The sequence below is a fragment of the Zea mays genome, chromosome 2 (assembly GCF_902167145.1).
Source record: "Zea mays cultivar B73 chromosome 2, Zm-B73-REFERENCE-NAM-5.0, whole genome shotgun sequence".
In the NCBI taxonomy this organism is placed as follows: domain Eukaryota; kingdom Viridiplantae; phylum Streptophyta; class Magnoliopsida; order Poales; family Poaceae; genus Zea; species Zea mays.
This window is the reverse complement of record NC_050097.1, coordinates 29,341,768-29,366,273: the sequence shown is the minus strand read 5'-3', so window position 1 is coordinate 29,366,273 and position 24,506 is coordinate 29,341,768. Positions and strand designations below refer to the sequence as shown.

The window sequence follows — 24,506 nt, the reverse complement described above, 5'->3', positions numbered from 1 at the left end:
CATCTGGTTTACTTGTTCGCAGAAATAAATCGGGCACAGAAGGACTTTTTCCTACCAGAAAAGAACCAGGCCCAAACTAGCATTGTGCCACCATCAAAGCCTCACGAGCACCGCGGCAGCCCGGCCCGGCAGAATTCGGACTGGGGCCTGCAGACGGCAGACCTGCACATCCCTGCGTCGCGGTCACGACTCACGACGGTGTGTTGGTGTCGACCCGCCGCCCCTCCAAGACCCACAAATCAAGCCAAGACCCGAAAAGATCCCAACAAGGCAGAACGCACCCTTCTCTCAGTCTCAGCGCCGTCTTTCTTCGTTACCTGCCCCCGCTCCCCGAAGGCTCGAACCCTTTACAGCCGGCGAAGAAGATGCACCTGTGGCCATCGCTCCGGATCCGCGACTCGTTCAAGCACGGCTACCTCCAGAAGCTGGAGCTCAACCTCGGCAACATGAAGCGCGCGCAGCGGCAGCGCCAGGGCCGGCAGGGAGAGAGCCAGGAGGACCAGGACGGCCAGCCCGGCGGCAACGGGAAGGCGCCGCTGCTCGAGGACCGCTCGCCATCGGGGTCCGTGCTTGCCGGCGCGCTCGAGCTCGCCTGGGACGCCGTCTTGCTCCTCACCTGCTGCTGCTGTTGCTTCTGCTGCGGAGGTATGCACCTGTTCGTAGTTTACTCGATGAAGAAATCACTCTCGTACAATCTGTTTCGTATATAGTAACATTTTGTCATCTAATTTTTAAGAGTTCTTACCATTTCTCTCGGAATCGCTTGGTTTCACACTTACCGTTTTTATAATTAAGCTTTACACTTAATAAAACTACAGCTGCGGAGCAAAACATTGTTGACTAATCCTCAAGAAAGTGTCTACCCGTTTTCATGTGGTATAAATGATTCCATCCATTGGGAAATCAATTTCTAAACTAGTATAAGATTGTATGCATTTAAATCACCATTCTTCTAGCATCCCTTGAAGAGAAATGTTCAATTCATCATCTTCAACTTGTAAATTTAGGATCCCAATTTAATAATCCTCATTTCATACCGAAGTTGAACTTCAATTACCTCAATTTATACTTCATATTTGTCATGGTTCCTCTGGGAAGAGGGATTAGAGGTAAAATTGGGGAATTAGGGGTGATTACTGATTACAGGAGGCTGGCAAATGCCCTAGGGCCCTCAGAGAGAGGGCGGGGTCTGTGGCGGCTTGAGGGTGGGGAGGCTAGAGAGCTTTAGGGTTTCACCCCTAGATTATTCTTGCTTAATCTTAATAGTTACACCTCCCCTTAGGTTGACCCCAGCAGCTTACCTATATGCTGCCGGATGCGTATTATGCGCATTGGGTGCACTGTAGGTCTCCCAGCAGACTGCGCATGCGGTCTCGCTTTTTCGGATGAACACCTGCACGAGGCGCAAAAACTACGTATTCTCTCCTCTTCGCATCAACCGCAAGCTGCTGGATGCTGCTGTTTTTGCGAGAGGACTGCAGCTACGCATCGCGTCCCATTTCCGTGTCCGCATCAGTAAGCTGCTGGGGTCAGCCTTATATTTATAGGGAGGATCCAACTTGACTCATCTTGTCTTACCAGTAATATTATTTTCTGTACTCTTCCTGAACCTACACCTAGAACTCCTGGTGGTGCTATAGAATCGGCTCTCCAGTATCCATGGGTACTACTGTTCATGCAAGTCCACACTGGCTGTAGTAGACCCCGTATGGTACATTTAGGCCGTGTTCGGTTATTTCCATTCCATGTGGATTGGAGGGGATTGAGATGTATTTGTTAGAATCTTTGGTGCTTAGGATCGATTCCTAAGTCCCTAGAATACCAATCCGTGTCTAAAATACCTCGATGATAAGTAGATCTATTCTACTGAGGGGTATAGGTATACATACCGTCGTTGTTGTTCCTAGCCATCATTGCGGCGGTGTCTTGCAGCGAAGACCCGCCTCCTCCTCCTTCTCGATCTCCCTGCTAGTGTCGAGGAGATTGGTTCCCGTCGTTGATCGGCGGTGGATCAGCTCCTCCAATGTTGCTTGCAGGGGGAATCTCAGATCCTGATGGGATGACGGGAATCTGAGACATAGTCACAGCAATTCCAGTCACTCCGGGCGCCTAGGGGATCGGTTCCTCTCAAAGTGTCGATTAGGGTTTTATGGTTGAGGGATTAGCGTTGGCTAAACCCGTCGCCCCCCTTAATCTATTTATATGGCGTCGTGTGACCGGGTGCTGTAACCAAACGGTTAGGATAGCCCCTTCCCCCCGATCAGGGGCACGCTTAGACGGTTAGGATTAACCCTACCCCGGTTACTGTTAACCGGCTAGTGTAGAGAACACATTCTAACAATCTCCCATTTGTTCTCTACATACCTCACACTCAAACTTTTATTAATTCCATCCTTTTACAAGTTTACACATAGAGACCAATGCGTGACAATGATATGTTAAGTATCACCGCACTCATTGACTACAACATGCTCCCCTGCTTCAGAACGAAAGATTTTACTAGGTTGCAATCTGTAGCCCCTGTGATTTAGGATCATAGGTACTCCCTTGATCCCATGCCGGCTACGTGCTTACTAAACACGCTGGGTGGAAGACCTTTTGTGAGCGGATCGGCAAGCATCTGATGGGTTCTTATATGCTAAACTTGAATAGTGTGATCTAGAATTTTCTCCTTAACAATATAACACTTAATGTCAATATACTTGGCAGAGCCACTTGACTTATTGTTATGGGAGAAAAATACCGCTGGCTCATTGTCGCAGTAAATTCTCAGTGGTCGCTCTATGCTATCAACCACTCTTAATCCGGGTACGAATTTCTTTATCCATACCGCCTGTCCAGTTGCCTCATACGTAGCTACAAACTCAGCGTGCATTGTCGACGACGCTCTCGTTGTCTGTTTGCAGCTCTTCCAAGAAATAGCTCCCCCAGAGAGCATAAGACATACCCTGAAGTGGACTTCAGTGTATCTCTACACCCTCCCAGTCGGCATCTGCATAGCCAACTATTTGTAGGGAATTAGATCTTCTGTATGTAAGCATGAGACCTTTAGTACCTTGAAGGTACCTTAGAGCGTTCTTGATTGCTTTCCAGTGATCTATGCCCGGATTCTTCTGATAGCGTCCAAGCATCCCGGTTGTAAAAGCTAAGTCAGGGCGAGTACATACTTGAGCATACATAATGCTTCCGATAGCTGAAGCATATGGTACTGACTTGATCTTGTTTTTCTCATACTGATTCTTGGGACACTGATATTTCCCAAACTTATCACCCTTGACTATTGGACCAGGCGAGACATTACACTTGTGCATATTATATCTCTTTAAAACATTTTCTATATTTGACTTCTGTGAGAGTCCTAATACTCCCTTTTGTCTGTCTCTGTAAATTTCTATTACAAGAACATAAGAGGCTTCTCACATGCCTTTCATATCAACATTCGATGAAAGAAACCTTTTTGTTTCCGCCAGTAGATCCTTATCACTACTAGCTAAGAGTATGTCATCGACATACAGAACAAAGAAGATATACTTTCCTTTCCTAAATTTTGCATAAATGCAATTGTCTTGTTTTCCTCGAAACCAAACTTTCTTATAGTCTGATAAAACTTGATGTACCACTGTCTAGAGGCCTGTTTTAATCTATAAATGAACCTCCTCAAATGACACCCATGTGTTCTTTACCATTCACAACAAAACCCTTTGGTTGTGCCATGAACACGTTTTCTACTAACTCTCCATTTAGTAATGTTGTCTTTACATCCATCTGATGGAGCTCTAGATCAAAATGAGCAACAAGTGCCATGATGATCCTGAATGAATCTTTTGTTGAGACATGTGAGAAGGTTTCATGGTAGTCAATGCCTTCTCTCTGTGTGAACCCTTTGGCCACAAGTCTAGCCTTGTATTTTACTACGTTCCCTCTGGAGTCACGTTTTGTCTTGTAGACCCATTTACAGCCTACTGTTTTGGCTTCTTGGGGAACGACTTCTAAGTCCCAAACTTTGTTCTTTCTCATGGATTCTAATTCATCTTCCATGGTGGATAACCATTTGGATGAATTTGCGCTTCTCATAGCAGCTTCATATGAAGTGGGATCACCTTCTGTATCAATGTCCTCACTCATATAAATCTCATTACATTCTGTGTCTTCAGCTGCATAGACTTCATAGTCATCAGGAATCGCAGATTTTCTGAGTCTCTATGACCTCCTGAGACTTGGTTCTGGTTCAGATTCTACCTGGGGCTCCTGCAATGGTGTGCCACTTGGCGCAACACTATCATTATCTTCTGAACTTTCCTGTGCAACTTGCTCAGTGCCAATATGCGCAGAAGGTGAATCTACTTGCTCTATAGTAGTTGCACTAGGTGATGCCACATTTGTAGTAGGGGTTTCTCACACAGTCGGTATGATTGTTGGTGGAACCACAGTGGTATCGAGAAGTATGGTTCTTCAACCATCGGAAACGGGACATATATCCTCTTTTCTTGAAGGTCAACCTCTCTGAGTACCTTACTCCCCTTGATCATGTCATCCTCTAAGAAAATGACATGTTTGGTTTCTATGAACTTGGTTTGTCTGTCAGGGCAGTAGAATCTATAACCCTTTGATCTGTCAGGGTAGCCAATAAAATGGCAGCTAGTGGTTCTCTAATTTAGCTTTCCCTGTACAGGATTAAATATTCTAGCTTCTACTGGACAACCCCATATGTGGAAGTAGTTGAGTGTGGGTTTTCTGCCAGTACACAACTCATATGAAGTTCTAGCCACTGATTTACTAAGAACTCCGTTGAGTATATGCATAGCGTTTTTTAAAGCCTCCATCCATAAACCCAATGGTAGGTTAGAGTAACTTAGCATACTCCTTACCATATCCATTAGCGTTATGTTACGCCTTTCGGCAACCTCATTCTGTTGTGGTTCACCGGGTGTTGAATATTGAGCAACAATACCATTTTCTCTTAGGAACCTCGCGAAAGGTCCTGAGACCTGGCCATACTCGGTATGACGCCCATAGTACTCCCCCCATGATCTGATTGGACAATCTTTATCTTCAAATCATGTTGGTTTTCTACTTCAGCCTTGAACTGTTTAAACTTGTCTAAAGCTTCTGATCTTTCTTTAATGAGATAAAATAACTGTAGCGAGAGTAGTCATCTGTGAAGGTTATGAACGAGTTAAACCCATCTACTGTCCTAACTGGAAAAGGACCACAGATATCTGTATGAATAATTTCTAACACTCTTGTACTATGCTTAACATTTTTCTTAATCTGCTTCGCAAATTTACCCTTAATGCAATCTCTGCATTGCTCTAAGTCTGTGAAGTCTAGAGTATGGAGGATCTGTTCCCTAACGAGACGTTCTATTCTCCCCCTCGAAATATGACCCAAACGATAGTGCCATAATTTCGATGAGATTTCTCCATCACTTCGTTTTCTTTTCCTGCCATTGTTGGTTGGATCGTTTTCTGGTGTATCTAATACATTAACAACATCACTTTGCGAAAGTAAATAAAGCATATCTCGTCGGATGGCAAGACCAACATCTTTATTATCAAACTGAATGACACACTGTCTATCACCAAAATGGCAATTAATGTGTTGATCATCTAATCTAGAAAACGAAATAAGGTTTCTTCGCAAGTAAGGTATATAAAGTATCTCTCTCAACAACAGTACAAAACCATTAGGTAATTTAAGATGTAGATATCCAATGGTCTCGACTGCTGCTTCAACTCCATTTGCCACTCTAATTGTTTTTCGGCCCTTTGAGAGCCTTTGGCTTGTACGGAGTCCCTGTAGAGAGTTTGCAACATGAACAGTTGCACCTAAGTTTATCCAGTATCCACCAAGAATAACTGGAATATTCTAAGTATAAAGACTCATTTACAAATGTAACTTGGTCCTTACCGCTCTCTAGTAGAAACTGCAGGAATTCAGGGCACTTTCTCTTGTAATGACCTGTCTTTTTGCAGTAGAGGCATGTATCAGGGGGAACTAAAAAACTGCCTCCTTGTCTTGGCTGATTATTGTTGCTTGAGTAAGCCTGATTATTCTGTTTACCCTTCTTCTTTAACTTCTTTTTTGAGTTCTTATTCTGTCTAGGGATATTGGCTTTTACGAGGTTGACAGAGTCTCCAGTCTGCTTTAACCTCTTCCTCCTGGACACACTATGTCAAGAGTTGGTCTATGTTCCACTTATCAGTGACACTGGTGTTATACTATATGTGAAAAGTCTCAAACTCTTTGGGTAGTGACTTCATTATCATAAACACTACAAATTCCTCGTGTAAAGGAGACCCGCGGTACTTGTTTATCTTAGCCACGATGAATATCATTTTCTGAATAAATAGTCTGACACCATTTCCATCGTATTTTGCATTGACAAATTCTGTCATTAGAGAGCAAGCATAAGCCTTAGATGACCCTTTATGATGAGAGGCTACCCTCTCAAGGTACTACCTGTCAGTCTCGCACTCTGGTATGGAACTCTTAAGTGGCTCCTTGATGCTCCTCTTAAGAATAATCATACACTTGTTATTTGACCTTTCCCACTTGACCTTGTCGATGCTGTATTGCATCCGCATGTGGTTATAGTTGGGAGTGCCCCCTGTGGGCTCTACTGGTTTATCAAACCGTAGTGCGTAATATATCTCACCAACTGTGGTTATCATGTCAATATCCTCTCGCCAAGAATGGTAATTACTACCATCTAGCGGTTTGATCTGTGCAATCTGGCTAATCAGCATAGCAGTATGAGCACCTTTGCAAAAATTAAAACAGAAAATATTTAGGACATCTGAAATAAATACTGAATCATAAAACATGTATGAATTAAATATTCAACATTGGTGCAATCTGGCTAATCGCGCGCGCCTAGTCTGGCTGGCGGCCCAGCTGGCGCTGGCGGCCTGCCCGACCTCTGGCTCGACTCACTTGGCCCAACTCGGTCAGGAGAGGGGGGGACGCGTGCCCGGGCCACAACCTGGGCCTAGGCTGTGCTTTTGGCCCACGCGGGCGCTGCCTCCCCTGTGCAGCGATCTGAGCCGTCCAAGAAACGATCGAATGGTTCAAGATTTGTGCGCTGGCTATAAGAAGCGGAGATTTCGGGCAGAGGGAAAAACCCTAGCTTCATTCCTCTCTGTTCTCCTCCCCAGCCGCCACAAACAAATCGGCCACTAGGGAGACTGGGCGCGCGCGACGAGCTCAGCGGCCAGCTGGGCCAGGCTGAGTGGCCGCGTAGGTCAGTTTTGGATTTTTTCCAGCGAATTTCTTTTATTTATTCCTGGAAAAAGAGAAACCAAAAAATTGAAATTAGAAATAGTGCAGAAAATTAAGAAAAATCTTAAATTTATTTTTCCGACCAACGTTGAATATTTAATTCATGCATGTTCTATGATTCAATATTTATTTTAAATGTCCTAAATATTTTCTGTTTTAATTTTTGCAAAGGTGCTCATACTGCTATACTGATTAGCCAGATTGCACAGATAAAACCGATAGATGGTAGTGATTACCATTCTTGACGAGAGGATATTGACATGATAACCACAGTGGGTGAGATAGATTACGCACTACGGTTTGATAAACCAGTCGAGCCTACAGTGGACACTCCCAACTATGACCACAGGTGGATGCAATACAGCATCGACAAAGTCAAGTGGGAAAGGTCAAATGACAAGTGTATGATTATTCTTAAGAGGAGCATCAAGGAGCCACTTAAGAGTTTCATACCAGAGTGCGAGACTGCCAAGTAGTACCTTGAGAGGGTAGCCTCTCATCATAAAGGGTCATCTAAGGCTTATGCTTGTTCTCTAATGACAGAATTTGTCAATGCAAAATACGATGGAAATGGTGTCAGACCATTTATTCAGAAAATGATATCTATCGTGACTAAAATAAACAAGTACCTCAGGTCTCCTTTACACGAGGAATTTGTAGTGTTTATGATAATGAAGTCTCTGTCTAAGGAGTTTGAGACTTTTCACATATAGTATAACACCAGTGTCACTGATAAGTGGAATATAGACCAACTATTGGCACAGTGTGTCCAGGAGGAAGAGAGGTTGAAGCAGACTGGAGACTCTGTCAACCTCGTAAAAGGCAATATCCCCAGACAGAACAATAACTCAAAGAAAAGTTCAAGAAGCAGGGTAAACAGAATAACCAGGCTTTCTCAACCAACAATAATCGGACAAGACAAGAAGACAGTTTTTCAGTTCCCGCTGATACATGCCTCTACTGCAAGAAGACAAGTCATTAAAAGATAAAGTGCCCTGAATTCCTGAAGTTTCTACTAGAGAGAGGGACTCCGTACAAGCCAAAGACTCTCAAAGGGCCGAAGAACATTAGAGTGACAAATGGAGTTGAAGCAGCAGTCGAGGCCATTGGAGATCTGAATCTTAATTTGCTTAATGGTTTTGTACTGTTGTTGACAGACGTACTTTATGTACCTTCCTTTCGAATGAAGCTTATTTTTGTTTTTAGATTAGATGATCAGCACATTCATTGCCATTTCGGTGATAGATAGTGTGTCATTCAATTTGATAATAAAGATTGGTCTCGCCATTCGACGAGATATACTTTATTTACTTTTGCACAGTAAAGTTGTTAATGTATTAGATACATCAAAAAATAATCCAGCCAGCAGTGGCAGGAAAAGAAAACGAAGTGATGAAGAAATATCATCAAAATTATGGCACTATCGTTTGGGCCATATTTCGAGGGGGAGAATAGAACGTCTCATTAGGGAACATATTCTCCATCCTTTAGACTTCACAGACTTAGAGAAATGCAGAGATTGCATTAAGGGTAAATTTGCGAAGCAGATTAAGAAAAATGCTAAGCATAGTACAAGAGTGTTAGAAATTATTCATACATATATTTGTGGTATTTTTTTCCAGTTAGGACAGTAGATGTGTTTAATTCGTTCATAACCTTCACAGAAGACTACTGTTGCTACGGTTATATTTATCCTATTAAAGAAAGATCAGAAGCTTTAGACAAGTTTAAACTGTTCAATGCTGAAGTAGAAAATCAACACGATTTGAAGATAAAGATTGTCCGATCAGATTGTGGGGGGTGAGTACTATGGGCGTCATACCGAGTATGGCCAGATCCCATGACCTTTCGTGAGGTTTCTAAGAGAAAATGATATTGTTGCTCAGTATTCAACACCCGACGAACCACAACAGAATGGGGTTGCCGAAATGCGTAACAGAACGCTAATGGATATGGTAAGTAGTATGCTAAGTTACTCTACCCTACCATTGGGTCTATGGATGGAGGCTTTAAAAACCGCTATGCATATACTCAACAGAGTTCCTAGTAAACCAAGTCTCAGGATGTCAAAGAGACTCAGAAAATCTGCGATTCCTGATGACTATGAAGTCTATGCAGCTGAAGACACAAAATGTAATGAGATTTATATGAGTGAGGACATTAATACAGAAGGTGATTCCAATTTATATGAAGCTGCTATGAGAAGCGCAAATTCATCCAAATGGTTATCCGCCATGGAAGATGAATTAGAATCCATGAGAAAGAACAAAGTTTGGGACTTAGAAGTCATTCCCCAATGAGCCAAAACAGTAGGCTGTAAATGGGTCTACAAGACAAAGAGTGACTCCAGAGGGAACGTAGTAAAATACAAGGCTAGACTTGTGGCCAAAGGGTTCACAGAGAGAGAAGACATTGACTACCATGAAACCTTCTCACTTGTCTTAACAAAAGATTCATTCAGGATCATCATGACACTAGTTGCTCATTTTGATCTAGAGCTCCATCAGATGGATGTAAAAACAACATTCTTAAATGGAGAGTTAGTAGAAAACATGTTCATGGCACAACCAAAGAGTTTTGTTGTGAGCGGTAAAAAACACATGGGATGTCACTTGAGGAGGTCCATTTATGGATTAAAACAGGCCTCCAGACAGTGGTACATCAAGTTTGATCAGACTATAAGAAAGTTTGGTTTCGAGGAAAACAAGGATGACAATTGCATTTATGCAAAATTTAGGAAAGGAAAGTATATCTTCCTTGTTCTGTATGTCGATGACATACTCTTAGCTAGTAGTGATAAGGATCTACTGGCGGAAACAAAAATGTTTCTTTCCTCGAATTTTGATATGAAAGACATAGGAGAAGCCTCTTATGTTCTTGGAATAGAAATTAACAGGGACAGACAAAAGGGAGTATTAGGACTCTTACAGAAGTCATATATAGAAAATGTACTAAAGAGGTATAATATGCACAAGTGTAATGCCTGTCATGGTCCAATAGTCAAGGGTGATAAGTTTGGGGAATATCAGTGTCCCAAGAATCAGTATGAGAAAAACAAGTTTAAGGGAGTACCTATGATCCTGAATCACAGGGGCTACAGATTGCAACATAATAAAATCTTTCGTTTTGAAGCAGTGGAGCATGTTGTAATCAATGAGTGCGATGATACTTAATAGATCATTGTCACGCATTGGTCTCTATGTGTAAACTTGTTAAAGGATGGATTTAATAAAAGTTTGAGTGTGAGGTATGTAGAGAACAAAGAGGAGATTGTTAGGATGTGTCCTCTACACTAGCCGGTTAACAGTAACCGGGGTAGGGTTAATCCTAACCGTCTAACCGCGCCCCTGATTGGGGGGGGGCTATCCTAACCGTTGGTTGCAGCCCCCAGTCACACGGCACCATATAAATAGATTAAGGGAGCCGACGGGTTTAGCCAACGCTAATCGCTCGACCACAAAACCCTAATCGACACTTTGAGAGGAACCGATCCCCTAGGCGCTCGGAGTGACTGGAATCGCTGTCACTATGTCTCAGATCCCCATCATCGCATCGGGATCTGAGGTTTCCCCTGCAGGCAATATTGGAGGAGCTGATCCACCGCCGATAAACGACGGGAACCAATCTCCTCGACACCAGTAGGGAGATCGAGAAGGAGGAGGAGGCGGGTCTACGCTGCAAGACGCCGCCGCAATGATGGCTAGGAACAACAACGACGGTATGTTTACCTATACCTCTCAGTAGAATAGATCTACTCATCATCGAGATATTTTAGACACGGATTGGTATTCTAGAGACTTAGGAGTCGATCCTAGACACTAAAGATTCTAACAGTATTGAGGTAGATTTTGACTTATTATGGATTTAAACCGACTCAATACCACCCAATTCACATGGATTAGCTTCAAACCAAACAAGGCCTTAGAGTTTTAGACCCATGACAGTATTAGCTCCTTTTGTATATGTAAAACAGCCACTAAAATAGTCAACAAAATTGTAATGCACCAATCTCATTATAAAATAATTTGTCCTTTACAGAAACTTCAGAATGACTATTGGTCTGCTATTCTTAGAACTATATTCTATATTTTTTTCTTCAAAGAAAACAAAGAGAAGAGGAAATACGTAGGGTAGAGACTTGAGAGGTTGGGGAAATAGATTTCAGTAGGCGATTATTCTATGAAAAATTGGGTAAGAAGGATTGCAGACTTGTTATTTGTACGACTTCACTAATATGAAGGTTAGAGTGCAGGAGTCATTAAATGGGTAGAAAATGAGGGCCATTATTTGCTTTGTGTTGGCCTGTGTTCAGCTCATGCTCAGGTACAATACATGCCTCTCTCACTTGGATGAGATCTGGGTGATATTGGAATAGCTTTGATGTCTCATTCCTTTTATGTGGTGCAGCATTGATTCCTGATCCATTAAACTTGGTTCATGTTTTTAGTGAGTTCCTGGAATTGGGAGTGCTTATAAATTTGTGTTTATAGGGTATGTTGAGCATACGCCACAACCAACTCCCCTCAGCTAATTAAATTTCAGGATATGACTCACTCCATGCCTCACAGCCCCATACAATATATGCCATTAGCAGCAATAAGCTAAATATTTTGACAACTTTAATTCAAGCATCTCCAAAAGCTGCCTCAAACAACTTCATTAATTCGTTTTGTGACAAAAAATGGGAAAAGGGCCCTCCAATAGTTTTGTAAAACAACTCCCCAAAGATAAGCACTTGCTTAATCTCCCCCTCAACTCGCTGACCTGATATGCGAGTGCCTTCTGCGCTTGCTATTTGCTCAGGTGCCCCTCCCGTGTGGCTGCACGTGCACCCTCCTGTCCGTTTTCCCCTCCTGCTTGATTTTTCGAGTTTTAGGAAGCCAATCATTGGAGAAAGCCAAATCTAGAGCTACCTATTAGTGGCTTTTGCTTCTGTCGCAGCTTGTAGATTATTCTCATTCAGTCATTCTTATATTTGTTTCTTCAATTCGCTAGAGTTCTTGCAAGTCTTGCTAACTACTGGTACTCCTGATTCCTGAATCCTTGTGGAGCAAATTCAAATAGAGAAGCACAGTATTTTAACCAGCAGGATCTAGTTCAACATTGTATCAGATTTTAGGCTGGCAGAAAGGTTTGCTATTCGAAACTCATGAATTTGTTTCCAGTTTTATGGCCCTCGTTAATATGTTCATTTGGGTTAGTCTATTTTGCAAACACCAACAAGTTCATTTCTTTACCAAATTAACATTTGAAAATGAACTTCTCAAAGGGGAAATTTTAGAACTGAAATTTATGGTCACTAATTTTATGATTTGGTTAGGTTATTTGACTCATTGGCAGTTTCAAACTTTTTCCATTTCTCTCGGGGAAACCTTGGTCAAGTTACATCTAGAAATTGAAAGAATCAGCTAAACTGAACATAATATATCTTGATTGTTTGTTCCTCTGGGTGTAAATAATTCATGTAGCCTCTGTAAAAAGAGCCTCTCTAAACCGTGGCCTGCGATGAAGTATCTAGTCTTCTCTATGCCTGTAGATATTCTCTCAGATTTCTGAAAAAAGGTGTGCCTTGACGTGGATCCACTGGAATGAATCGTAGCAGTATATAACCTAAAAGCAAGAAACTGAAGGAGCTCTGAATGGCTAGAGCTAGCATAAGTTGTTCTAACTTTTTGTGTGCCAAGGTTCTGTCCAATACAAAGTGGTAGTGGTGACTGGTGGCTGATGATGGAGGATGATAATTACTCACCTCTGGTAGTGTCTTATAAGTGTAAAAAATGCCTCAACTTCAAGTGCTAAATTTGTGATTAAACCTTTTAATAATTCTCTGCGCTTTATTTGGCACTTAGTATAGAGGTTTCTGGAAGAGTACAGCAGAAGTGTCCAGACTACACTGCCACACACACACGTATATGTACATGTTAATGGGCCAGACACTAGTCACATGGCCCAACACTCCCCCTCAAGATGGGCGATAGATATCAATCATCCCCATCTTGGTACACAACACATCACACTCTTTTACTCCTACACCCTTAGTCAAGCAATCTGCTATTTGACCTTTTGAGTTTACATGATTCAACTCTAAAGTACCATCATCTAACTTCTCTTTGATGAAGAATCGATCAATTTCCACATGTTTTGTTCTGTCATGTTGAACTGGATTGTTAGCTATATTCATGGCTGACTTATTATCGCACCATAGCTTCAGGGAGTCTTTTCTTAATACATTCAACTCTGATAAAAGACCTTTTATCCATAGCATCTCACATATCACAAGGGCCATAGCTCGGTATTCTGCGTCAGCGGTGGAACGGGATACCACAGGTTGTTTCTTGCTTCTCCATGATACTAAATTTCCTCCAACAAACACACAACATCCTGAAGTTGACCTTCTATCATCAAGGCAGCTACCCCAGTCTGCATCGGAGTAACCTTCCACCTTTAGATGACCATGACCTTTAAAGATTATTCCCTTTCCAGGACAAGTCTTCAAATATCGCAGTATACGATACACTGCATCAAGATGTCCACTTCTGGGGTCATGCATATATCGACTCACCACACTGACTGCATATGTGATATCAGGTCTTGTATGGCACAAGTAGATGAGCCGTCCAACAAGTCTTTGATACCTTTCTTTATTCAAAGGATCACCAGATTCAGCACACAATTTATGATTCAAGTCGATGGGTGTTGCTATAGGTCGACACCCCAACATACCTGTTTCATCAAGTAAATCTAGAACATATTTCCTTTGGGAGAGAACTATTCCTTTTGGAGATCGAGCAATCTCAATACCAAGAAAGTATTTGAGATGACCAAGATCTTTAACCTCAAATTCCTTACTTAGATTCTTCTTTAGACATGCAATCTCAAGCTCTGCGTCACCTGTAATAATAATATCATCCACATACACAGCTAGAATTGCGATTCGTCGTCCAAAGTGTTGATAAAAAACAGTGTGATCTCCGTTGCATTGTTTATATCCCATGCTACATATTGCACGTCTAAATCTGTCAAACCATGCTCTTGGGGACTGCTTGAGACCATACAATGATTTTTTCAATCGACAAACTTTCCCAATTGTCTCAGGCTTTGACAATCCAGGAGGAATCTCCATATGGACCTCCTCTTGCAAATCACCATGTAAGAAAGCATTCTTAACATCTAGTTGATACAAGGGCCATCCAAAATTTGCAGCACAAGAGATCAATGTCCTTACAGTACTCATTTTTGCCACTGGTACAAATGTCTCATCATAATCAATTCCATATGTTTGACTATACCCTCTTGCAACCAATCTTGCTTTATATCGTTCTACCCTTCCTTCTGGGTTTTGCTTCACAGTGAATACCCATTTACAACTAACTGCCTTCTTTCCTTTAGGTAGTTTCTCAAATTCCCATGTTTGATTTTTTTTCTAGAGCTTTAAGCTCCTCCAACATTGCCTCACGCCAGTTAGAATTACATTGTGCTTCTTTCCAATCTCTTGGAATTGCTACGGAATGCAATGATGCAACAAATGCTCTATATGATGGTGACAAAGACGCATATGAGACATAATTGCTAATATCATGTTCATATCCATACCTTGTTGGGGGGACTCCAGCTTTAGCACGTGCACCTTTTCGTATTGCAATGGGCAAATCATAAGTGCCATACTCTTCAGTTTCTCCATGAGACGTCAAAGGTACATTTATAGCCTCTAATGTGTTTGGAGAAAACTGCTCAGTACTTGATGCTGAATTGGTTTCAGGAGCCTGAGATTGCACATGGGACTTCCTTCTTGTATATACTTCGCCCTTATATCGTAAGTCGTCTCCACAAGGTTTATTATTCTCGTGACTAGGATGTGGCTCCAATTCACTTGGCATTACTTGCATTTTTTGAGAAGCACCAATCACCACTTCCATTTTATTTGGTTGTTGTTCCATTGAATCAACCATTCTGTTCTCCCCCTCTCGACTAGCTTCATATGTGCTAGTAGAGACAGAATCAAGAAAAAAATTTAGATCTGTTTTCTCACCATAGAAAGGCACAGTCTCTCTAAATGCAACATCCATGCTTACAAACAAACGTCGTTCACTAGGACTCCAACACTTGTATCCCTTTTGCCCTGCAGGATATCCAACAAAAATGCACTTCACAGCACGAGGATCCAACTTCCCCACCTGAGGTCTATGATCTTTGACAAAGCATGTACATCCAAAAATTTTAGGTGGAACCACAAACTTTTCTCACCGAGAAGAATCTCACATGGAGTCTTCATTGCAAGTATTTTTGAAGGAGTACGATTAATAAGATATGTGGCAGTCAATACAGCTTCACTCCATAGGAACTTCGAAACATTCATTGTAAACATCAGCGAACGAGCAACTTCCAAAATGTGACGATTCTTCCTTTCAGCCACACCATTTTGTGGAGGTGTATCAGGACAGGATGTCTGATGTAATATACCATTTCTTGACAGAAAGGCATTAAATTACTTGTTTACATACTCGGTTCCATTGTCTGTTCTTAGGATTTTGACTTGAGTATTGAATTGATTCTCAACCAGTGCACAGAAATTTTGAAAACATTTCAATACTTCATCTTTATGCTTCATCACATATGATAGCAAGATAATTGCTGTCTATATTGATTGATTGGTAGAGTAGTACAGGCGCACATATATATATAGAGGGACAGAGAGGTGGGAGATCTCAGGTTTATAGAAACAGTACCCTGAGATCTCCTGGAATGGAAGGAAACAATCACTGCCCCTAAATGGGAGGATTGAATCCATATCTTCCTATATGCGGCTGTAGCTAGAAAGGCAAGGATGCCTGCACATGTATGGTAGGGTATCCTGCGCCTATATGGTAGGAGACACAAGTCTGATATATCAGCTAACACGCCCCCGCAGTCTGATCGTCGGTACCGCAGACGTTCAGGCTGGATCTGAACTCCGTGAAGACTGTAGAGGGAAGCCCCTTGGTGAAGATGTCTGCATACTGGGAGGTAGTAGGCACATGGAGAACGCGGACATCACCGAGAGCCACCCGATCCCGAACAAAGTGCAAATCAATCTCAATGTGCTTGGTGCGCTGATGCTGGACCGGGTTTGAAGACATATAGACTGCACTGATGTTGTCACAATAGACCAACGTGGCACGACGTAACGGGTGACGAAGCTCGGCCAGAAGCTGGCGCAGCCAGGTGGATTCAGCAACAGTGTTGGCGACGGCCCGGTACTCGGCTTCAGCACTGGAGCGAGACACAGTCATCTGTCGTTTGGAGGACCAAGAAATAAGGTTATCACCAAGAAAAACTGCAAAGCCTGAAGTGGATCGACGTGTGTCAGGACATCCAGCCCAGTCAGCATCAGAGTATGCAATTAACTCAGCCTGAGAAGAAGGGCGCAACTGAAGACCCAAATGCAGAGTGCCACGAACATAACGAAGAATGCGCTTCAAGGCGGCAAGGTGAGGCTCGCGAGGATCATGCATGTGAAGACAAATCTGTTGCACAGCATATGCTATGTCTGGTCGGGTAAAAGTGAGGTACTGAAGTGCACCAGCTAAGCTGCGAAAATCCGATGGATTAGAAACAGGAGTACCAGTAGTTGCAGAAACCTTTGGGTTTGTGTCGACAGGCGTAGAACAAGGCTTGCAATCTGCCATACCAGCCCGATCCAGAATATCCAGCATATATTGACGTTGCGAGAGAAAGAGGCCGCCATCTCGTCGTTGAACTTGCATCCCCAGGAAGTGATGTAGGTCACCCAAATCTTTCATAGCAAACTCCAATTGTAAGGCCTGAATGATGTGTCGGAGGAGAACAATGGAAGATGCTGTGAGTATAATATCGTCGACATAGAGTAACAAATAAGCTGTGTCAGTTCCTTTATGGTAGACAAACAGAGATGTATCACTCTTGGCCTCGATGAATCCCAGGGAAAGCAGATGAGTGGCAAAGCGACAATGCCAGGCACGTGGTGCCTGTTTCAGTCCGTATAGGGACTTGTTGAGTCTGCAAACATGTTGTGGACTGGCTGTATCCTCAAAGCCTGAGGGTTGGCTGCAATAAACAGTCTCAGAAAGAGTCCCGTGCAGAAAAGCATTCTTGACATCAAGTTGATGAATCGGCCAGCTGCTAGAGACAGCCAATGATAAGACAGTTCTCACAGTAGCAGGCTTCACGACAGGGCTGAAGGTCTCATCAAAATCAATGCCGGGTCGTTGCGTAAATCCACGGAGAACCCAGCGAGCCTTGTACCTTTCAAGAGAGCCATCAACATTAAATTTGTGCTTGAAAATCCACTTGCCGGTCACAATATTGGCCCCATGGGGTCGAGGTACCAGATCCCATGTGTGATTCTGCAATAGTGCAGCATACTCATCTTCCATGGCAGCTCGCCAATTAGGATCAGCAAGAGCTCCACGGAAAGTCTTCGGAATTGGAGATAGAGGGGCGGCGTGGAACAATGCTGGCACCCGGAAGCCAGCCTTGGCGCGCGTGACCATGCGATGATGGTTAATCACTGGGGAGACAGCCACCGCTCCGGGTGGGGGATGGCGATGCGATGAAGCAGCGGCACTGCCAGGCGAGATGGCAGGGCCGTCCAGACCGGCCGGGTTGGTTGTAGTGGCCGGGTCCTGGACAGAGGGGTGTGGACGGCGCGTGAAGACTTGGCCAAACCGGCGTGGTGCAGTGGCGTCGTGCGCCCCACTAGCAGCACTGGGGGGAGTAGCGCCTGCTGCTGGGGTGCCAGGAACAGCGGCGCCGGGAGCAGCAGGGGCGCTAGGAGCAGCAGCGCCTGTAGGTGTGCTGGGAGCAACAGCAGTGTCCGGTGGGATTCCTGAAAAAAACAGAGGTGGTGGGCCTATAGGTGGCGGCACCGGGTTAGTGGTAACTGTGTCCAGAAAGTCAAAATCTTGGGAGGAGGCAGTGGGTTGCTGTTCGGCAAAGGGGAAGGTGGACTCATCGAAAACAACATGTCGGGAAAGAATGACACGGTTGGATAGGAGGTCGAGGCACCGGTACCCTTTGTGGTGCGACGAGTAGCCAAGAAAAACACACTTAGCGGAATGGGGAGCAAGTTTGTGGGTAGTGGTGGCAGATAGGTTGGGATAGCAGGTGCACCCGAACACGCGAAGATGTTCGTAGGAGGGTACAGTTTTGAAGAGGGCGAAATGAGGAGTGGAAAAATGAAGGGTTTTGGTGGGTAGAATATTGAGAAGTAGTGTTGCTGTGTGAAGCGCTTCAACCCAGAAGGTTGGAGGGATGCTGGCCTGAAAGAGAAGAGAGCGAATGGTGTTATTGGTAGTACGGATGATGCGCTCAGCTTTACCATTCTGAGATGAGGTGTAGGGGCAGGACATGCGGAGGAGGACACCGTGGGTGAGGAAGAACGTTCGGGAGCTGGAGTTGTCAAACTCACGCCCGTTGTCACATTGCACAGCTTTAATCGTGACACCAAACTGGGTTTTCACATAGGCGAAAAACTGAGTGAGAGTTGGAAAATCATCAGACTTTAGTCGTAAAAGGGAAAGTCCATAAGTAATGTGAGCAATCATCAAGAACGACTAAGTAATATTTGAAGCCCGAGACGCTTAAAACGGGAGATGTCCACAAGTCACAGTGAATAAGATCAAAATTGTTAACCGCACGAGAAGTGGACGTGCGGAACGAAAGGCGAACATGACGACTCAACTGACAAGCATGGCATAAAGGAGAGCTAGCATCTACACATGGGAACGATTGATGCGAGCTTGGAGAGGGACTCGTGGCCAGGGTGACCAAGACGGCGATGCCAAAGTGACGGAGTGGAGCTGGCGATGAAGCTGTGTGCAGCAGGGAGGCACAGGGGGTATAGGGACCCGGAGCTATTGCACCTGACGATCACGTTCCGAGATAGTAGATCCTTCACAGAGCAACCAGAGGGATCAAATTCAATGGAACAGTGATTATCGGTAGTAAACTGGCGAACGGAAATGAGGTTCTTAATAAGTTTAGGTGACACAAGAACATTGTTGAGATGTAAAGAATTATGTAAAGTAGTGGAGCCAGTGGAAATGACAGGAAGAAGTGAGCCGTCACCGACAATAATGGAAGAAGGTGCAGTAAGGGAGGGACTTGAAGTATTGGATAGGGTACCGGCGTTGGAGGTCATGTGGGAGGTAGCACCTGTGTCGAAGTACCAGTCAGTCTGCTGGGGCGGAGTCAGGGACACAGTGCTGAAAGCGGATGCAAGGGACTGAGCGTCCCAAGATGGAGTAGTTGGCGGAGCCAACATGCCGTGGGTAGCGCCTCCCTGCAAGGGGCCGGTCTGCAGAGTGTGTTGTAGGGGGGCGCCTCCCTGTCCTTGAAGAGCACCATGAACATATTGCTGGGTCTGGTGGGCCAGCAGCGCCTGGTGAGGGGCGATGGAGACAGGAGCAGCATAAAAAACCTGCTGTTGCTGGGCCGCCGGAGGCAGCAGGGCCTGGTGCTGCGCCAGGAGACCTTGCTGCTGCTGTGGGGTTGGCGCCCGTGGGCCGGGCCACATCTGGATGGCCCCAGTCCAAGGGTTTTGGAGGGAGGGCCACAGGCCGGGACCAGTGCCAGGGAATGGGAGAATACCCTGGCGGCCTTGGCCACCCCTCTTGCTGCGACGGTTGGGGTGGCCGGAGCGTGGAGCCGAAGGCGCCTTGTTGGAAGCAGCGGGAGCCTTGTTGGAGGCCGTCGAAGTCCCGCCTTGTGGAGGTTTGGTGGAGGTAAGCAGGGCGGCGGATGGAGAAGACGCACGATGGGCCATCGTGAGTTCCTCCAACAGGAGAGTGGCCCGGACGTCGTGGAACGTCGGAAAGGGGCGACCGAGGCGAAGATGACGGCCGATGTCGGAGAACCGGTCGCTGAGGCCGCGCAGAACATTGAGGACCAACGTCCGGTCGGTGACTAGTTCACCAAGATCACCGAGGGCATCTGCCATGGTTTTGAAACGGCGACAGTAATCGGAGACAGGTAGATCACCTTGGACAAAGTGTCGGAACTGAGCGTCGAGGTGGAGGGCGCGAGTTTCCCGATTCCCGAGGAACTGATTCTCGAGAGTCAGCCAAGTGGTGCGGGCAGTGGCGCCGCGTTCCATGGCCATTTCAGCAAGATCCGGGGAGATGGAGCCGGAGATCCAGGACTTGACAACGCAGTCCATGCGTGCCCAGTCGGGGAAGTGATGCGCGGGAGTGTCGTCGAGGATGTGGCTGTCCAGGGAGTATTTGCCAGTGACGAGAAGGAACTCATCACGCCAGCGAGTGTAGTTGTTGTTGGCGAGGTCGAGGACGACGTGAACGAGACTCCGGATGTTTTGCACAACGACGGCCTGGGAGTGGAGGTTGACGATCGCAGCAGCCTCGTGAAGGAGGATGGCGTCGTGGAGGCCCTTGTCATCACCACCCGCTGGATCAGAGTGGTGGGACTGAGTATCGCCGACAGGGCTGCCATCGGCGGCAGTCTGAGCAGCAAGGGCGCGCGCATGGGCTGCGCGCTCGAGAGCAGCGCGAACCCGGGCGGCAACAACATCGCGCTCCTGGGCCGCGGTGGCCGCCTCCTGCTCTGCCTGAAGGGCTTGGGCGAGAGCAGCATCACGCCTAGCAGCAGCTTGGAGGCGAGCTTCATGCTCTGCTGCGGCCTGGGTCGCAGCGTCGTCGAGGAGGGGTGGCTGTTCCAGACCAGCCATGGCCAGGGGAGGGCGCTGCCTGGATGGCGCGCAGAGGGAAGAAGAGGGCGCAGCCAAGACGTGGCGCGCAGGGGGAGGAAGGCGGCGCAGCTAGAGGTCTGCGCGTGAGGGCAGCAGAAGGAGGATGTGAACTTGAACTCGTGATACCATGATAGCAAGATAATTGCTGTCTATATTGATTGATTGGTAGAGTAGTACAGGCGCACATATATATAGAGGGACAGAGAGGTGGGAGATCTCATGTTTATAGAAACAGTACCCTGAGATCTCCTGGAATGGAAGGAAACAATCACTGCCCCTAAATGGGAGGATTGAATCCATATCTTCCTATATGCGGCTGTAGCTAGAAAGGCAAGGATGCCTGCACATGTATGGTAGGGTATCCTGCGCCTATATGGTAGGAGACACAAGTCTGATATATCAGCTAACAACATAGACCCAAGTCATTCGAGAAAAACAATCGATAAAAGTAACAAAGTACTTCATCCCATTAATAGAAGTCACAGGACATGTCCAAACATCAGAATGAACTAGCATAAAAGGAGATATACTCCTGATACCTCGACTAATATAAGATGTCCTTGTGTGTTTTGCAAACTCACAGGCATCACACAATAGCTTGCTTTTATTCACCCCACACATTACATCAGGAAAAGCTTTACATATCTTATCAAAAGAAAGATGCCCTAATCTACAATGCAAAAGCATCACTGCAACCTCCTTCTCTTCCATTCTTGTTGCCAGCATAGTGCATATTGTACCATTTGTCCCCTCATGATCCATATACCACAATCCATTACGCCTGGTAGTTGTTCCAAGTCTCTTCCCTGTTTCCCTCTCCTGAATTAAACAATTATCTCGATCAAGAATAATACGACAATCTAATTGATCAACCAAGACACTTAATGATATCAAGTTGACAGGAAAGGTTGGCACATACAAAACTGATGACAACTTAATAGATTGAGTGCATTGCACTGTGCCAACACCCTTGATGGGTTGAGGTGTACCATCAGCAGTTTGTATAATTTCTTTACGTGTGGGGGGATATTTTATATATGATGTAAACTCACTAGACGTGCCTGTGACATGCTTTGATGCTCCTGAGTCTAAAATCCATTTTAACTGTGTGACCTGTGTGGGTACAAAAGCATGAGCATAATTACCTTCATCAGTGTAGGCTAAGTGGACAAAATCCCCGATGTGAGACTCCTGATCTTTATCTCCAAAGATTTGATTTTTCTTCCTCAACTTTGTTTCATCTTCATGTTCCATAAATGTTTCAAGTTCTTCTTGTGTAGTTGCTGCATTCGCCCTTGCCCAACTCTTGCCTCCACGACCTTTGCCGCCTCTAGGAGCCCCTCTTCCTCTCCCACGATTCACTTTGGAAGGCTTAGAACAATTACGTGCAATATGTCCAACATCACCACAATTGTAACATTCTCTAGTATCTTTGGTTCTCATAGCTGAAAACACGGGATGAGATGGCGTTTGAGAACTTTCTCTCATCACTTTGAGTCTTGACTCCTCCTGGGATATAGCAGCTATGGCTTCTTGTAGGCTAGGAAGAGTGGATTGATGAAACATGGAGGCACGTCTTCCCTCGAACTCTAAGTTTAGCCCCCTTAGGAATTGAAGTACACGTCTTTTTTCCACCCATTTCTTCGCCCAAACAACGCACTCTGAGTGTGGTAGCTCAATAGGATCATAATGATCAACATCAGCCCATAAACATTGTAACTCTTGAACATACTCCGCCACAGATCGCTCCCCCTGTTTGATATTATGGAGGCGATCTTCAGTCTCCACCATCAACATAACATTTCCAGCTCCCGAGTACATTTCTTCAAGTGCTTTCCACATTTCTGCAGCACTTATGATTGTATCAACAGTGCTAGCAATTGCTGGAATCATAGAACTCAACATCCATGCTGCCACTAAAGAGTTTATAGCATCCCAGTCTTTCCATTCAGCACTTAACTTATCCTTGGGCTCAACGACATCTCCTTTAACATAGCCCTCGAGTCTCTTTGCCTTTAATAATCGTAATGCTCTTCTAGACCATGCCAAATAATTTTTTACCCCTTCTAACTTAATCTCATTTGGCATTAGCTCTAACTTCTGAACTGGTTCTATATGAGCAACATTGTCTTTACTTGAAGATGGAGCCTCATCCCTTTTTGCTGACAGTAATTCGACCAATTTGCCAAGAACCTGCTCAATTCCTTGATTTTCCCCTATAATATATCTGTAATAATAACTAGAAAACTAAATTTTCTCTCAAAATAGTCACTTCCACTCAATGCACAATCTGAGTAATTTCTCCTCCCAACAAATGATTTCCTCTTCCTGCGTGGGGGCACCAGTAGTGAGAGCTGCAGCGGCCTGTGTGCCGGCGGTTTCCTCAAGGGTTGGACGAGCTGCGGCAGCTGGAGAGCCTCGCCAAGCACCCCTATCTCCAGATCCTTGTCGCCGACGAGATCCGCAAGTTTGCCCGCGTCCACGTCCTCCAGCAGCAGAATCTACTCGCGCACGTACTGCAGCACCACACCGTGCTATAGATTTCTTCTCCCTCCGACGAGTGTAGGCTCCTCCTCGTCGGCGGCGCGGGACGCGCGCTCCTTGCCTTGCTCCGCCTTCTCCTTGCGCGCGGTGTCGGCTGTCACCTCCTTGGCCTTCTGCGCCACCTGCGCGCCCGTGGAGACCGTTGCGTCCTTGGCCTTCACAGCCGCCTGCTGCGTGTACCCGGCCATCGTCTTCCTCGTTGCCACCGCCGCCTCCTTCGCCTTCTCGGCCGCGGCCGTCTCACCGGTGCTCAGCCTGGCTCCTCCGCCTCCTCACCACTACGCCGTTGATCCCGGCTCCGGTACCATGTAGAGGTTTCTGGAAGAGTACAGCAGAAGTGTCCAGACTACACTGCCACACACACGAATATGTACATGTTAATGGGCCAGACACTAGTCACATGGCCCAACACTTAGATAACTACAGCTAATCAATGCTGTCACTCACCTTGCATTTTTGTTGACACAAGATTTTAGCACACCAGCATGTTGTCTCTCTCTCTATATATATAACAATATGTGTCAAATGCCTTCTATTCCCCATGCCAATGATACATGTGACTGGTTCTAACTTCGCCTTTTTTGTTGATTAATGTGTCAGCTTGTAGCGACGAAGAGGATCACCCAACTGCCCGCTAAGGAGCAACTTCAGGTGCCTGATAATTCATCAGATCACGAAAACCAGATAACTTGTGGGCATAATGAATTGCAGTCAAATAGTTCAAATAGTTTCGGTCAGCTTTGTACATATGGTTTTCTATTCATCCTTATGCCGCCCATAGATGTCATTGATAAACGGAAAAAGGATCCTTATTTTTTTTGTTGGAAACCCGTTGTGTAGGTATTTTGGGCGTGTAATCAGTTCGTATCTGTATTCAGGATAATCTGTGCGGTTGCTGTTTCTCACCGACACAAAGGCGTTTGGTCCAGGTGATGCTTGCAGCGCATGAATGCCGAGTCTC

General features: G+C 45.2%; 1 protein-coding gene across 4 annotated transcripts; it reads left to right on the top strand.

The window, feature by feature from the left end:
• Positions 1–222: 222 nt before the first annotated feature.
• LOC100191599 (uncharacterized) lies at positions 223–24,453 on the top strand. Of its 4 annotated transcripts, none has more exons than XR_004855835.1 (3): positions 223–645; positions 12,277–12,412; positions 24,146–24,450. XR_004855835.1 is itself a non-coding variant. In XM_023301418.2 (3 exons), the coding sequence occupies exons 1-2, from the start codon at positions 366–368 to the stop codon at positions 12,375–12,377; spliced, it is 312 nt and encodes a 103-aa protein (XP_023157186.1). In that variant the 5' UTR covers positions 224–365; the 3' UTR covers positions 12,378–12,412; positions 24,146–24,450. The 4 variants fall into 4 exon arrangements, 3 of the variants coding, with proteins under 3 accessions (XP_023157186.1, XP_023157187.1, NP_001130500.1); XM_023301418.2 differs by having other exon boundaries at positions 224–645; positions 12,346–12,412; XM_023301419.2 differs by lacking the exons at positions 12,277–12,412; positions 24,146–24,450 and adding exons at positions 15,041–15,094; positions 15,407–15,853 and having other exon boundaries at positions 225–645.
• The last annotated feature ends 53 nt before the right edge of the window (positions 24,454–24,506 follow it).

What these genes read in the sequence shown, in the direction of transcription:
- LOC100191599 (NM_001137028.2), top strand. Translation starts at nt 366, where the DNA reads ATGCACCTGTGGCCATCGCTCCGGATCCGCGACTCGTTCAAGCACGGC. An exon ending in CTGTTGCTTCTGCTGCGGAG is followed by an intron (nt 646 to 24,145) that starts GTATGCACCTGT and finishes TTAATGTGTCAG; the next exon opens with CTTGTAGCGACGAAGAGGAT.